The 16,068-nt window shown below is 43.6% G+C and overlaps 1 protein-coding gene across 5 annotated transcripts in view; it reads left to right on the forward strand.

Annotated features, from left to right (window-relative positions):
- Window positions 1-16,068, forward strand: part of LOC120913400 (homeobox protein meis3) — a 69,806-nt gene that overhangs the window by 40,365 nt on the left and 13,373 nt on the right. For all 5 annotated transcript variants that reach the window (XM_040323284.1, XM_040323286.1, XM_040323287.1 and 2 more), the window contains exon 8: window positions 7,133-7,278. In XM_040323284.1, coding sequence (XP_040179218.1) covers window positions 7,133-7,278 — 146 coding nt within the window. The remainder of the gene's footprint in view (window positions 1-7,132; window positions 7,279-16,068) is intronic.

The raw sequence follows: 16,068 nt of genomic DNA on the forward strand, positions 1-16,068 counted from the left end.
GTCCCTTTAAGGGCCATTAATAATCACTACAATACAATACAGAATGTACTGGCACCAAAAAGACAAATTCAAAAGGACATGCACTTCACATCACCATTGCATTGAAAGCTGTCAAGTTGCCATAGCTTAGTTAAATCTGCCACAACCCTCCAACCCTCATGACCCGCAGATCAGTAATTAGTACACCAGACAATACAATCCACACCTTAAACCCCTCAGATTCCCGTGACCCCAACATATATCAGGTTCTTCTTTTCCTTGCCTCTTGCGTGGGCAGCCTTTGTTCTCTGTCTTTATGACGCTATGAAAATTTATAAGTCAGGGATAATTTTTGCATATGGAAACAGAGGGCATAACGGGGTGTTGTGGAGGTGAGGGGAGGGAAGCAATACTGTGCAACACAGGGCAGAGCAGACGCAGGCTCTGATGCATAATTTACTTCCCCTCCAGGCAAGCTTTTAAGCCTCTCTTTTGCCGCAGGTTATAGGAGCTGAGCAGCTGTTATATAGTCCCCCCCTGTTGTCCTCCTCTCTGATTTATGTTTAAGAGACAGGAGAGACTGTGCTTTTGCGAGGCCAGGCCAAAGGAGATCTTGGAGATAGTAAGAGGGTCATCTGCACCCAGAGATATATAACCACTGCTTATTGGATGAAGGCTTGGCCATGGCCCCATCTCAGTCTTGCTCTGTGTTTAGCTTGAACGTTCTGGTACTGTTACTGTAAATCACTATCTCTCCTGGTTTTTATTTTTTGCTTTTATTTTTTTATTTTTTATATAATTCTGATCTATAAAAGGGTAAAGCTTTCACTAAAATTGGTACACACATACACAGTCCTGACCCGGGTAGGACTGGGCTCTGTTGCATGCACACCAAAAGGATAGTCCCATTTTCTATGGTTGCCCACAGACTTCAGAGAGTGGTCGGACATAACGGCACAATCTGACAACCTTCAAACACATTTTCTTTGAAGCACGCTCCTAACACGTGAGTTGGGAATTTTGAATGTTAATTTTTTTCATTAATGCCTCGTACACACGACCAGTTTTCCCCTCAGGAAAACTGACATGACAGCTTTTGGCCGGGAAAACTGGCCGTGTTTGTGCTCCATGGCAGTTTTTCCGCCAGGAAAACCGCCGGAAATCCCGGCAGGAAAAATGAGAACATGTCTTTTTCCTGGCAGTTTTCCTATGGGAAACACTGCGGTGGAGCATACACACGGCCGGGTTTCCCGGTTAAAGCTCTCATGGCAGTTTTCCTGCCAGGAAAAACGGCCGTGGGTGAAGCCCCATACACACTATCAGTTTTCCTGCAGGTTTTTCTCTTCAGGTTTACCAAAACCATGTAGTGCAAGGGCCTGCCTGATTGCATACAAATTGAAACTCTTAAGGTTTGACCTCATATTAGATGGTTTGGGTAAACCCGAAGAGAAAAACCTGCAGAAAAAATGATAGTGTGTATGGGGCTTAAAGCGGAGCTCCACCCTAAAGTGGAACTCACGCTGATCGGCACCCGCCCCCCCTCCGGTGTCACATTTGACACCTTTCAGGGGGGAGGGGGTGCAGATACCTGTCTAAAGACAGGTATTTGCACCCACTTCCGGCCACACGCTACGGGCAAAAGATGGGTTTTTCTGACTTCCCGTCTGTCGCCAGTTGTGTGCTGGAAACACTCGGCTCCCAGCACACAGCGTGTGAGCCAATCGGCGGGCGCAGCGCGACTCGCGCATGCGCCGTAGGGAACCGGGTAGTGAAGCCAGAGCGCTTCACTTCCTGGTTCCCTCACCGAGGATGGCGGGGGGGGGAGCAGCAGAGAGACGAGCGATCGCTCGTCCTCTGCTGCGGACGGCGCTGGACTCCAGGACAGGTAAGTGTCCTAATATTAAAAGTCAGCAGCTGCAGTATTTGTACCTGCTGGCTTTTAATATTTTTTTATACTGGCACATCCGCTTTAAGGGGAAAAAGCTGCCGAGCCGGTTTTCGTCTTTCCCCTCTGGTTTTTCAGCTGTAAAAAGTCCACCGGGAAAACTTTACATCTATATCACAGGGAGGAGCAATAGCTACAAGTTACAGAGAGGGAAGTCAGCCAGCATTCACTTTTTCAGACAGATTGGGACAACATTTATTTTATATTTGCTACATGCTCTCATTCACTTATCATACCTTAAAAAAAAAAAATTTACTGCTTACCAATTTACTATTCTAAAAACTGAAAACTCCAAAGCTGAAATGTTCCTCTGCTATACAGAGTTGGCGGAGGAGAAACAGTTATCTAGAAACTGGCCTTCACATCTTTGTCAATTGGGACCAACCAGTGTTGCCAACCTACCAGATTTAAATTTACTGACACAACACCCAAAATTTACTGGCACAGCCAAGTTTTTACTGGCATTTCCAAAAGCTACAAAATTACAGTTTTAAGTGCAAATTAGAGTATTTAGGCTACAAACAAATACAATATGCAATTAGCAATATGATTTAAAGGTAGATAATAAGACAAAAAAACATATTTCTTATTTTGACAAAATTGAGAGTATAGCCTCATATAAACAATAATATATAAAAGTAATGTACCATCATCCCAGTTAATTGCGAAAAATGGGGAGCATGGGGGGAGGGGAACAGTTGCTGAGGCTGAACCCACAACAGCCCACACAGTTGAGTAGAAGCGGGACTATCTCGGTACAGATGAAACAATATAAAACAGGAATAGATAAAAAAAGGGGGAATTTATTATTAAAATAGACAAAACAAATATATATATATATCAACAGTTGGTCATGGTCGACTAGTTTCGCGGAGGTTCACCGCTTCATCAGGAAACCAATCTGTGAATTATATGGTAGAATAAACATATATAATACATTTCAGCAGTACAATATGTAATGTACAAGGGAATAAAAACTTACCACATGAGTGAATTGATAAGGCACAGAACCAGGGCGCCCGAAGGATGGTTCCCCCCACGGCGGGCATGGGGGTATTGGTAGTGGAAATCTGAATATGGGCATAACAGAATAATAAATATATAGATATATAAACCTGATTGGTTGTTTTGGTAGGGAAGGAGGGAGGGAGGTGGCGGATTGTTGATAGGTAAGGAACAGGCAAGATTGGGTAAGGACTGAGTGGTAAAGGATAGAATGAAGGAAAAAGGAGAAAAGAAGGAGAAAAAGGGAAGAGAAAAAGAAAGGGAGGATAAATAGTGGGGGGGGGGGGGAGAAAATTGAAAAGGGGGAGAAGGGACAACCAAGGGGAATGGGGGGGGGGAATAAAAGCAGGGGGGGGGAGGGGGCTGGGATGGGATGGGAGGGGAAGGATGAGGTGAGAGAAAGGGGAATTTGGTTGGGAATTATGCCAAAGATAATGCTTACCACGGTAGTTACATCCGTGGAATTTGAAAGCCAGGCCATGGTGGAGGATGGGATAGTCTCGGTACAATAAGGCAGCAGGCTGGTTACAGGAGCGTGGCAATGTGAGGGGATCAAGGGTGGTGCAGTGTTAAAATGAAGTCCAAAATTACTGGTGAGAACCAGTGTTGTGTCATCCATGGAAGTACCCAAAACGGAGACAATGCACTGTAGTGCATGGACAGAACCATTGAAACAAGGGACTGCACGTACATCCAAGAGGATCCCCAAGGTTGCCGTTAGACTCCAGACCTGTCACTGCCCAGACCGGGAGCCACAAGAGGCGAGATCCACTCGACTCATCCGGGGGCCAGACGGCCCTTAAATGAGCTACCCCAACCCGGAGACATCACCTACGCCGCCAATTGACGGCGCCGTGACGTCACCGGGTCAGTTTCCCCGCACTGCACAGGTGCGCAATTAGCCCTCCTGTGCAAGCGCGCTCCACCTAGGCCAGCGGGCTAGACGCCCAGCCGGGGGAGCAAGAGAGGGTGGGGGGGGAAGGGAAACACACCCCCTCCAGGGGAAACACATGTCCGCCGCAGTGTTTCTTATTTTATTTTCGATATAGTAAATAAGTAGCTCAGGGACAGGACTGAGGAGGGGAAGAAATTAGAATGGGCGGCACTCACACATAAAATTGACTCTCACAGTGGCACTGGCAGCAGTGTGCAGCAGCATAGATGATGATGAGACCTCACCGATATGTCCCCTCCTGAGTCACAGTGACAGTCTCTCTCCAAGCCAAGTGGTCCCTCCAGTCCACTCCAGTCTAAACAGCACTGGCGGTCCTGGTCCCAACCTGCCTTGTGCCCCCATACCACAGACCTACACACATGGCTCTGGCCGCTCTGCTTGGCTCCATTGCACCATGACACACAACATGCTCTGTCCCCGTCTCCGCCAGAGCTGCCAGATCACACTGTAGCAGGCACTCGGATGGTGTCAGCCGCCTCTGGACCAAACCGAGCGTCACAGCCATATTTTTTTACTGACAAACTTTTACTTTTACTGGCAGGAGAAAATTGCCTGTTTTTTACTGGCTGCCAGTTAAAATACTGACGGTTGGCAACACTGAGTTTCATCTTATGTTCTGAGTAGCTTGCAGCCTGCCTGAGGCCTGCTCCAATCTTTTAGAAAATTAGTATTTTTTTTTATTATTTTATTTATACCATGTAAAACACAAACATATATTTTCCCAAATTTGACCGCACATGTGTTATTAGCCTATTATTAGGCAAATATGACACTTCCCAGGCAAATAACAGTCTACACATTCTGCTGAATGAGTATCGCTGTGGTTGCCAGGGTTCCAATGTGGGGGGGGTCTTTTAGCATTTGTGGACATTTGGGCGGCTTGCTTCTCAGATGCTTTGGTGTAGTAGGTGGTTTCCAGGGCTGCAAGCTTGACTTGCACTCCCACCCCCTTCCTCGGTTCATCAGCTCTAACATTCCTTTGTTATCGCACAGATTAGCAGGTCCCCAGGTAACACTAACAGGACTTGCGAATCAGCGTTGCAGTTTTGTGGCAGAACAAATTTAGGGTTCCCTCTCCAACTTGTTCACAGTTTCCAAGGCAAATGGGGACATTCACTCCATCTTAGATCTCAAAGCCAGAGTTTTCTTTTCCCTTAAAGTGGTTGTAAACCCACTATTTGGACTTTTACCTACAGGTAAGCCTACAACATGGCTTACCTGTAGGTAAGGATAATATCTCCTAAACCTGCACGGTTTAGGAGATATTACCCCCGCAATGCGGGCGGCGCATGCGCAGGGGGGACTCCACGGCTGAAGGACCGGCATCGCCGGACCCTGCCGATTTTAAATCTCCCGCGCGCACGCGCGGGAGTGACGTCATCGCCGCTCCAGCCAATCACAGCGCTGGAGCGGCGATACCCGGAAGACACGCCGGAGCAAGATGACATCCTGCTCGGCGTGGACCAGGTAAGTGGTACACACCTCGTTCCGAGGTAAGTATTTCATAATAGGCTAGTATGCGATGCATACTAGCCTATTATGCCTTTTGCATTGCAGGTTTGGGGAAAAAAAAAAAAAGTTTATGCGGTTTACAACCGCTTTAAGAAACCTGAAAGCTAAAATCTAAGATTTGTTCTCTTCAGTCCAGAGTTTTATGGTAACCTCATTTATTGCAGTGCGGTCCAACTTGCCCAGTTTTACTCCATAAAAGTTAAACACAACATTCTGTTGTTGTGGGACAAGTCAGGCCAGTCTCAGGACCAGGTTGTCTTGGGCAGAACTTCACATTCCAGTCTTGTCTGCTGATTACATCCCAGGCATGGAGACTTGACAGGTAAACGTCCTCAGTGCACAGTGTCTGGAACCCCAGAGAAAGGCCCCGTCACGCGGAGATGACTACGAACTGTGTCATAGGTGGGGGACGCCAGATTTGGATCTCCTGGCCTCCAGAGTCAACAACAAACTGTACAGGCTTGTCTCCAGGTACGCAGATCCTTTAGTAGAGGATGCTCAGGTGGCTCCATTGGATCAGTACAATCTGATTTATGCCTTACCTTCCCTAAATTTCCTTGTCTGCTTTGCAGAATCAAGATGGAGGGCATTCCATTGATCATCATAGCTCCAGACCAGCCCAAATAAGTGTGAAGCCTCGTACACACGACCGAGGAACTCGACGGGCGAAACACATTGTTTTCCTTGTCGAGTTCCTTGTTAGGCTGTCGAAGAACTCGACAAGGCAAGTTTCTCCATTCCCGTTGTGGAAAAAGAAGACATGCTCTCTTTTTGGCTCGACGGGATCTCGACAGTTTCCTCGTCAAAAAATGTACACACGACCGGTTTCCTTGGCAAAAAAAAAATCACAGCAAATTTCTTTATGGTTTTTGCCGAGAAACTCGGTCGTGTCTACGAGGCCTGAATTTCCAACCTGAGAGACTCCTTCTTCCCAATTCTCCACTGGCGCCACTGACTCATTATTTTGGTGGTTTGGTGATTTGTGGACACAAGAAAGCCAACCCCAATGTCATCAAAAAAATATGACCATTGTAGTTGAAGTTGAAGCTATACAGTATCCTAATGCAGGTCAAATAATCTTCGGAAGAGAAGCAAATAATTTTTTAGGACTGTAAACTTAACGTAAAGTTTAAATTGCACCTATCTCCACAAAGAGAGTTTGTGGACTTACCCATCTTTCAGCCTACCAATTGCTAAGAAATAGGGATTTCAATAGATGGACCACGGGCAGGGAAGTGGGGTTGAGGAGATTTCTCACTTTTATACCTTTTTCTGAATACAGTGCAACTGATATCAATGAAAAGACTATAGTAGAAAAAATGATCCTAAGAGGCTGCAGTGGAAGAAAAAACCAAGCGCGACCAGCGACAGATTGATATCTTTGTGCTATTTTCTGGAATCCAGTAATTTATAGCGATGCCTTTACTGTAATATGCACAACAGGGTTGTATTTCTAGATGTGCTGCTCAATAAAGTATATTTTATTATGTGCAGTCAGCAGAAGTAGCTCATATAAGGAGATTCCTCTATCTCTGTGCATTAACTGATACTGCGTAATGTTAGTAGGAGGAATCCATTCTGAGACCACATAAACTGATAAACTGTTATATAAAAATATAAGCATTGGTGAAGAGAGATTATTTTTTAGCAAATTAAGATGTAATATCAAACGAAAATATATTCAACTACACAAATAGTATCCTCTTAACATATATTATACCATTTTTTCCTTACAGGTGACTGTCTAGACAATAGTGTGGCCTCACCCAGTACGGGGGACGACGATGACTTAGACAGGGACAAAAAAAGGAACAAGAAACGAGGAATTTTCCCAAAAGTCGCCACAAACATCATGAGAGCGTGGCTCTTCCAGCACCTTTCGGTAAGAAACTCTGATGTTATGTCAAAACACTTAACGGCAAAGTAAAAGCATGTCTTTGGTAAACGCATACTTTGTCTTCATTTTGACGCTTGCTCTTCCATATTTTTATTGTTGCATTTAATATAAAGATTCGTAGATTGGCTATTAGCATGGAGCTGTATTTCACTGCAATAACTCTGCACCCCTGCTTAACAGCTGTAGAGATTTGGGCACCAAATGGAATGCATTGTGAGCAGTAAAGCACAACCATTGGGAGGATTTACTAAAACCTAGGAGCTCGTTGGTTACTATATACAGCTGCACCAGAATCTTCGTACACCAGTTTTAGTAAATCTTCCCGATTGTGTAGCACCGCAGACTAATGTTTTCATACAGGATACAAGACCACCTGACCTGACCAGCCTAGATTTGAAAATAAGCCTTTGGCACAGCAGGCTATAATGCCGCGTACACACCATCACTTTATGTGATGAAAAAAAATGACGTTTTTTAAAACGTCACTTTAATTGACTGTGTGTGGGGGAAAACGTTGTTTTATGTCTTGTAAAAAACGACCAAAAAAAATTGAAGCATGCTTCAATTTTATGTGTCGTTTTTCAAAAGTGCACTTTTTACTTCACAGAAATTGACCGTGTGTAGCAAAAAACGTCGTTTTCTAAGACGTTTTTTCATCCACGCATGCCCAGAAGCTACTTATGAAGCGAGCTTCAATGGTAAAACGTGGTGGAACGTAACCTCACTTTGCAAGATCATTGTGAGAAAAACGATGGTGTGTAGGCAACTTTGTCTTTGAAAATTGAAGTTTCAAAAACGTCATTTTTTACTTCACAGAAAGTGTCGTTTTTTTTCATCACATAAAGTGATGGTGTGTACGGGGCATAAGACTTCTATAGGGCCTGGAAGCACAGGGGGCCCAGAGCTGTTTGTATACTCACTGATTTATTCTAGTAGCAATAGTATTTGGCAGAGACTATCTTTTAAGTGTAGGAATTTAATTTCTTACCAAGGCTAATAAAAATGTTGCCCCTTTCTTTGCTTTAAAGAGAAAGTAAACCCTGATTGGTGTTACTCCTTTTTGTTTCCCTGCAAAGGTAACGCATAATGGGCTACTATGCATCGCATAGTAGCCCATTATGTGACACTTACCTGCAGGAGAAGCCCGCGATGTCGGTCTTCCTCGCGAGTAGCGAGCGTCCATTCTTTACCCCTATTCCTTCCGGGGCTGTGAGTGGCCGGAGTTACATGACGTCGCGCGGGAGCCTCCACTCATGGCATGACCCGAGTTAGAAACGGCACAGCGTGCCCTTTCTAACTCTGGCGCATGCGCAGAAGAAATCGCTGTACGGCGATTTGCAAATATCTCCTAGACCTGGGAGATATTTCAAGCACCTACAGGTAAGCCTTAATCTAGGGTTTTAAACCACTTTAAGGGAACCTATCAAAATAGACATATGGAAGCTGGGTTTATTTCTCAAAAATCCCTATAGGGTAGAAACAAAGGAGCTGCCTTTGGTAATTTTGGTGCAACATGCTGGCATTCTCTTCCTTGCTTCTCTACTTAGTCATTCACTCACCAGAAAGAAGCACGTAGCCAGTAAAGTGCTGGGACACCGAACTTGTATAAACCTGTTTTGGGTCAGTGACCCACCAAATGGTAAAATGATGATGGTGAGGACTGGACTTCATGTGGTGCAGTTGAATTAGTCCCCATGGTTTGTTGGCTCTCTGGTCAACTTAATGCCGGAGTATTAGCGAGGAAATGCCCTCATGCCTTTATATCAGTCTAGATTATTGTTATAATTAGTTACGTGTTACCTTATCAGATGGATTTGCATATAAGGGTGTTTAAAGGAGAAACATTTTATATTGTGTTCATATATCAGCCGGATCATGTGACGGTAACATAGGGTGGTTTAGTATACTTGTATGTTGGTTTGGTGCACTCATGTTGTTATGGAAGTAGTGACTGGGGAGCAAGTGAAAGGGATGTGTTCCCAACACATAGAGGGGAACTGCATAATTGTCCCTGATCTCTAGGTACTGTCCCTGATTTGGAAACAAAGTCCCTCTGTCCCTCTTTCCTCCTCACGTGTCCCTCAGTTTGGTCTGATCTATATACAGTATCTCACAAAAGTGAGTACACCCCTCACATTTTTTTTTTATATTTTATTATATCTTATCATGTGACAACACTGAAGAAATGACACTTTGCTACAATGTTGTGTAGTGAGTGTACAGCTTGTATAACAGTGTAAATTTCCTGTCCCTTCAAAATAATTTAACACGCGTGTACTCACTTTTGCGAGATACTGCAGTTGGATACAAAATGCACTTTTTATCTTTCAAAAAGTGTTTCCTATTGCTAAACTATTCATCAAAATTCTAAATGACTACATGTGTAAATTTTTGATGCCAGTATAAAGGAATATCAGTGGTAAAAAAAACAAAAAAAAAAACACTTGTAGGTTTAACTATTATTTTTTTTTATGGAGTTCTCCTTTAAGGGGGCATGGCAGGGGGTGTGTCCTATGCTTTGCTTACATACATTTGCTAATAAGTGTCCCTCATTCCCATCTCTAAAAGTTGGGAGGTATGGAACTGGAGGTCAGGCAATGCCTTCCTGGATGGGCTGGCTGAAAAGCAAAGAAAGGATTTGAGCATTGGTTTTTATTTATTTATTATAATATATAGCGGCAGAAATTTACACAGAACTTTACATCCACTTTAGTCCCTGCCCTCAAGGAGCTTACAATCGAATGACTTGTACACACGCTCAGAATTTTCATCGGGATAAACTCCAATGGATTTTCCAATGGAATTCCGCTCAAGCTGTCTTGCATACACACCAAATTCTGACCATCAAGAACGCAGTGACGTACAACACTACGACGAGCCGAGAAAAAAGAAGTCCAATGCTTCCGAGCATGCGTTGACTTGATTCTGAGCATGCATGTTTTTTTCTCCATTGGAGTTCCGTAGAGACGAACGGAATTTCCGATAGAAATTTTTTCCGTCATTAAAAAAGAGAACTCTTTCTAAGTCAGTCGGAATTCCCGAAGGAAACATTCTGATGGGGCACACACACGGTCGAAATATCCGATGAAAAAATTCCGTCTGACTTTTTTCATCGGAAATTCCGATCGTGTGTACAAGGCTTTAGCGTGTTTGGCCTATAACAGATCTGGATACACTATTGCTTCTCTTTATAAAGCTTTTTCATATCTTCCAATTGCTTTACAGAGAATACTGTTCCCGAGTGCTCTTTACTATGCAGAAAAAAATTGACCATAGGAAGTAATGTGATTAGACAGAAGACTTGGAGCTTTATATATTTTGCTGTCAGTGCATCCTTTGCGTTTAACCATTTGCACCAGAGGGTACACTCTGTCCCACTCCATGCTGAGAAATCTTTGCGATGCAGACCCAATTAAAAATTACTAAAGCGGCATAAAAGCTGAGAGTCTCGGCTGCAGCTACCCATGAAGTCCGCCCCGGGCTACATCTCAGCTCGCGGAGTGCACAGAAACAATTAGTCAGAACGGAGCCCGTCCCTGCCTAGTTAAACAAAGCAGAGTTAATGAACGCTGACCAATTAGTTACTAATTGACGAAGCTATAAACCTATTAGAAGCTGGTAAACGGGTAATCAATTCTAGGTAATTACCCTGAACCTGCTTAGCGGCAGGCAGGCATCGGGGAGGGAGCGCTGGCTGACTGACGAAGAGCTACATCTGACAGGCGAATAGGCAATTGCGAACCCGCATCACACACCCCTGATTATCTGTATTATTTTCTCTGCTCGATGGAGGATGGTAAGGAATTATATAGCTGATATACAGAAACGTAGGGCGTCTGTAAAGCTGGTCCAATTTTGTTTTAAAATTTTCATTTTTGGAACGTTTGTTCAATATTCTAATGGTCAGTGGGGTCAAATCGACAATGGTCAGCTTAAGAATTCTATATAACAAGACAGGTCTGTAATAAGCACACTTTGTAATTCTGCAAGACTAATGCCGCGTACACACAATCGGAATTTCCAACAAGAAAAGTTCGATGTAAGCTTTTGGTCGGATATCCCGACCGTGTGTAGGCTCCATGTGACTTTTTCTGTCGGATATCCTGACAGCAAAAATTTGAGAGCTGGTTCTCAAATTTTCCGACAGGAAAAGTTCTTGTCGGAAATTCCTATCGCCTGTATCCAATTCCGACGCGCGAAAAAACGCACATGCTCGGAATCAAGTCGACGCATGCTCCGAATCATTGAACTACATTTTTCTCGGCTCGTTGTAGTGTTGTACATCACCGCGTTCTTGGCGGTTGGAATTTCGTGTGACCATGTGTATGCAACACAAGTTTGAGCCAAAATCCTGTCGGAAAAAAAAATCCACGGTTTTCTTGTTGGAATTTCCGATCATGTGTACGCGGCATTACTTCACTCAGAACTATTTGATCAGCTTTGATTTGCTGCTCTGAGACTCCAGTAGCAAGTTATGTTGACTCAAATTTGAAGTTCTGCTATTACAAAGTCAAATGATGGCGTCACACTCCTTGATAATGCTTTGACAGATAACTTTGGAATACAATACATAGAAATTCCTTCAATATAGGATGGGGTAGAGACACAATAGAATCTGACCACTGCAGTCTCAAAACATCAGCATTTGCAAGTGGTCAACCATGGTGGCCTAGCTACAGATGTGGAGGCCACTGTCAGGGCCGGCCCTACCATGGGACCCGATGGTACCATTGTACCAGGCAGCACTTTCAGGGGGGCAGCAAATTTCCTGCCAGCACGCCTTCTTATTCTGCCAGCTCCACTCTCCACTCCACTGTGGGGCTAATTGCCGCCCGACCGCTCCTCCCGTTACACTCTCCGCTCCACTGTGAGGTTAATTGCATGAATAGAGCCATAACAGGTCCTTTTTATACTCCTATATACATGTATAGAGCCATGATAGGTCCACTTTAGTTATCATGATATAAAATAATGGATGTGGGGGCATTTTAGGTGAACGTAATTTTTTTTTTGGGGGGGGCAGCATTTCATTCTTGGTACCAGGCAGCACAATGTCTTGGGCCGGCACTGAGGCCACAGTTTAAAGTCTGAACCATACTTCATTGTGTGATGTCACATGACCAAGTGCAAGGGTTTAGCTTTAGGTGCAATTGCTTTGCCCCTGATAAAACTCACAAGAACTCACCTAAAATAAATATTGGCTTTGGCTAGAATAGCTCTTCACAGAATTCAAGCAAAATCACCAATGCCTCCATTTTAGGGCCATGTCACAGTAACGTTGTAAAAATTTCACACTGACCTGATGAATTCTGCAGCATCTAAGTGTGAAAGTCAGTAGGAAAAAAATCTCGATGCATGTACAGTCATTTGTGAATAGGACAGGCTCATGACCATAAAATCACCACTTGACATCTCCTTATATTAACCACTTAAGCCCCCCTGTCCATTTGGCCGGCCAAAGCCCAGGCCACTTTTTGCGATTCGGCACTGCGTCGCTTTAACTGACAATTGCGCGGTCGTGCGACGTGGCTCCCTAACAAAATTGACGTCCTTTTTTTCCCACAAATGGAGCTTTCATTTGATTGTATTTGATCACCTCTGTGGTTTTTATTTTTTGTGCTATAAACAAAACTAGAGCGACAAGTTTGAAAAAAATTGAATATTTTTTGCTATAATAAATATGTCCAAAAAATATATAAAAAAATAATTTTTTTCCTCAATTTAGGCCGATACGTATTCTTCTACATATTTCTGGTAAAAAAAAAATCGCAATAAGCATTTATTGATTGTTTTGCGCAAAAGTTGAAAGGCAAAAATAAGGGGATAGTTTTATGGCATTTTTATTAATAATGTTTTTTTTACTAGTATAGATCAGCGATTTTTATCATGACTGTGACATTATGGCGGACACATCGAACACTTTTGACATCATTTTGGGACCATTGTCATTTTTACAGTGATCAGTGCTATAAAAATGCACTGATTACTGTAAAAATTACACTGGCAGTGAAGGGGTTAAATTGTAGGGGGCGCTGAAGGGGTTAAGTGTGTCCTAGGGAGTGAGTCTAACTGTTAGGGGACTGGGCTACGAGTGACAGAGGGAACAGACGATCAGTGACATGTCACTAAGAAGAACGGGGAGATGTTGTGTTTACATCTCCCCGTTCTTCAGCTCCGTGACACGATTGCGGGACACCGGCGGACACATGTGTAAGGAGCAGTCTTACCACTGACATCACGCTAATGTATAATGAGTTGTAGTTATAATAATTTTTAGCAGGGGTTCCCTGAGACTGGAAAGTTATTTCAAGGGCTCCTCTGTGTTGAAAAGGTTGAGAAAGGCTGCTCTAAGCAATCAAAGAACATTCTGTGCTGCCAGCTGTGTTACAAGTCTGGAAATGTAAGGCAAAGGTGTATTGGTTACTGTGGCAATACAGGTTTCTCAACATGTCAGAAAGGGCTCATTCACAGAATAAAATTTGCAGGTGTTTTTGAACACCGAGGCGAGATATGTTAGGAAACGCATTCACAATGAATGGGTTGTCAATGGCAGAGGAAAAAAATGGATCCAGCATGATGTTTTTTGCAATGCATTATACACTATATTGCTAAAAGTATTGGGACGCCTGCCTTTACATGCACATGAACTTTAATAGCACCCCAGTCTTAGTCTGTAGGGTTCAATATTGAGTCGGCCCATCCTTTGCAGCTATTACAGCTTCACCTCTTCTGGGAAGGCTGTCTACAAGGTTTAGGAGTGTGTCTATGGGAATGTTTGACCATTCTTCCAGAAGTGTATTTGTGAGGTCAGGCACTGACGTGGACAAGAAGGCCTGGCCTGAAGTATCTGCTTTAATTCATCCCCAAGGTGTTCTATTAGGTCGAGGGAGGACTCTGTGCAGGCCAGTCATGTTCATCCTCCCCAAAGTCTCTCAGGCCTCGTACACACGACCGAGTTACTCGTCGGGCGAAACACATCGTTTTCCTCGTCGAGTTCTTTGTTAGGCTTTTCAAGGAACTCGACAAGCTTGCTTTGCGTACACACGGTCAAGACAAAATCTCCTTGTTCTCAAACGCGGTGACATACAACACATACAACGGCAGGGGAAGTTCGATTCCACTGGCTAAACTCTTGGGGCTGGTTTTGCTAATCTCATGTGTTTGCGTGTTAAGTAAAAGTTTGTTAAGAGACAATTTGCACTTTTCAGTCTGTTACAGCTTGAAAAATCTGTTATCTCCATTACAAATGCTACTTTTACTCCTGTCTCATACTTTATTCTGAGCATGCGCGGGTTTCTTAGCATACACACGCTCGAGTTTCTCGTCGGAAACCAGCCCGACCAGGAACTCGACGAGCCAATTTGAGACTCCTGTCGAGGAAATAGAGAACTTGCTCTCTTTTCGGCTTGTCGAGTTTCTCGACAGTTTCCTCAACGAAAATGTACACACGACCGGTTTCCTCGGCAAAAAAATATCTCCCAGAAAGTTTCTTGATGGATTCTGCCGAGGAAACCGGTCGTGTGTACGAGGCCATATCCATGTCTTTTATGGGCCTTTCTTTGTGCACTGGTCCAAGTCATTTGGTGGGGGGAGGATTATGGTGTGGGATTGTTTTTCAGGGGTTGGGCTTAGTCCCTTAGTTCCAGTGAGATTAACTCTTAAAACGTCAGCATACCAAGACATTTTGGATAATTTCATGCTCCCAACTTTGTGGGAACAGTTTAGGGATGGCCCCTTCTTGTTTCAACATGACTGCGCACCAGTGCACAAAGCAAGGTCCATAAAGACATGGATGAGCGCGTTTGGGGGGGAGGAACTTGACTGGCCTGCACAGAGTTCTGACCTCAACCCGATAGAACACCTTTGGGATGAATTCGAGCGGAGACTGCGAGCCAGGCCTTCTCGTCCAACAACAGTGCCTGACCTCACAAATGCGATGGTAGAATGGTCAAACATTCCCATAGACAGAATCCTAAACCTTGTAGACTGGCTTCCCAAAAGATTTTAAGCTCTTATAGCTGCAAAGCGTAAGCCAACTATTATTGAACCCTACAGACTAAGACTGGGAAGTTTATGGTAAAGGCAGGCGTCGCAATACTTTTGGCAATGCAGTATTTTACTGTGTTTACTATAATGTTCGATACGTAGTTGCTCGTTATGTAATATGGTACGAACACTACATGCAGCCCAACAAAGACTTTAGCACTGTTTCCTTTAAGGCGGGGAGGAGGCGGGGGGGGTATTTTACTCCATTAAAATGCATTAATCATTGTTTTATAAAGTTTAATATTTATGTAGAGTTGCAAGCTTATTGTTAGTTCAAAGAGGCAACTAAATGACCATTGACAATTGTAGCTAGAGCAGTATGCTGTGAGTTTGATTTGCATCTGCCATCTCAAATTGGATTAGGTCTGTCACAGCTTCCCATGATCCACAGCATATGTTCTTCTGTAAAATCTTTGCTAATGCCCTTTAAAGCTTCATCCATGGAAAACCATTCATACCCAGTCAAAGGAAAAGTTAGAATCGGGAGAGTGTATTATTTTCTTTTAATTATTTGTATTCGTCTGTAATGAAAGTGTAAGCCAACCCGAATTATAGAAAAGACCTAGCTGTCAGGATTCAGAATACAAGTGGTAATAAACTGGCGCTGTAAATTCGCTGAATGCCATTTCATGGCCTTAAGCAGTTCCATCGTACCCATGCAAACATTGCTACTGTTGTTTCTAATGTATATATACATTATCTCACAAAAGTGAGTACACCCCTCACATT

Source organism: Rana temporaria, chromosome 9, assembly GCF_905171775.1.
Source record: "Rana temporaria chromosome 9, aRanTem1.1, whole genome shotgun sequence".
Lineage (NCBI taxonomy): Eukaryota > Metazoa > Chordata > Amphibia > Anura > Ranidae > Rana > Rana temporaria.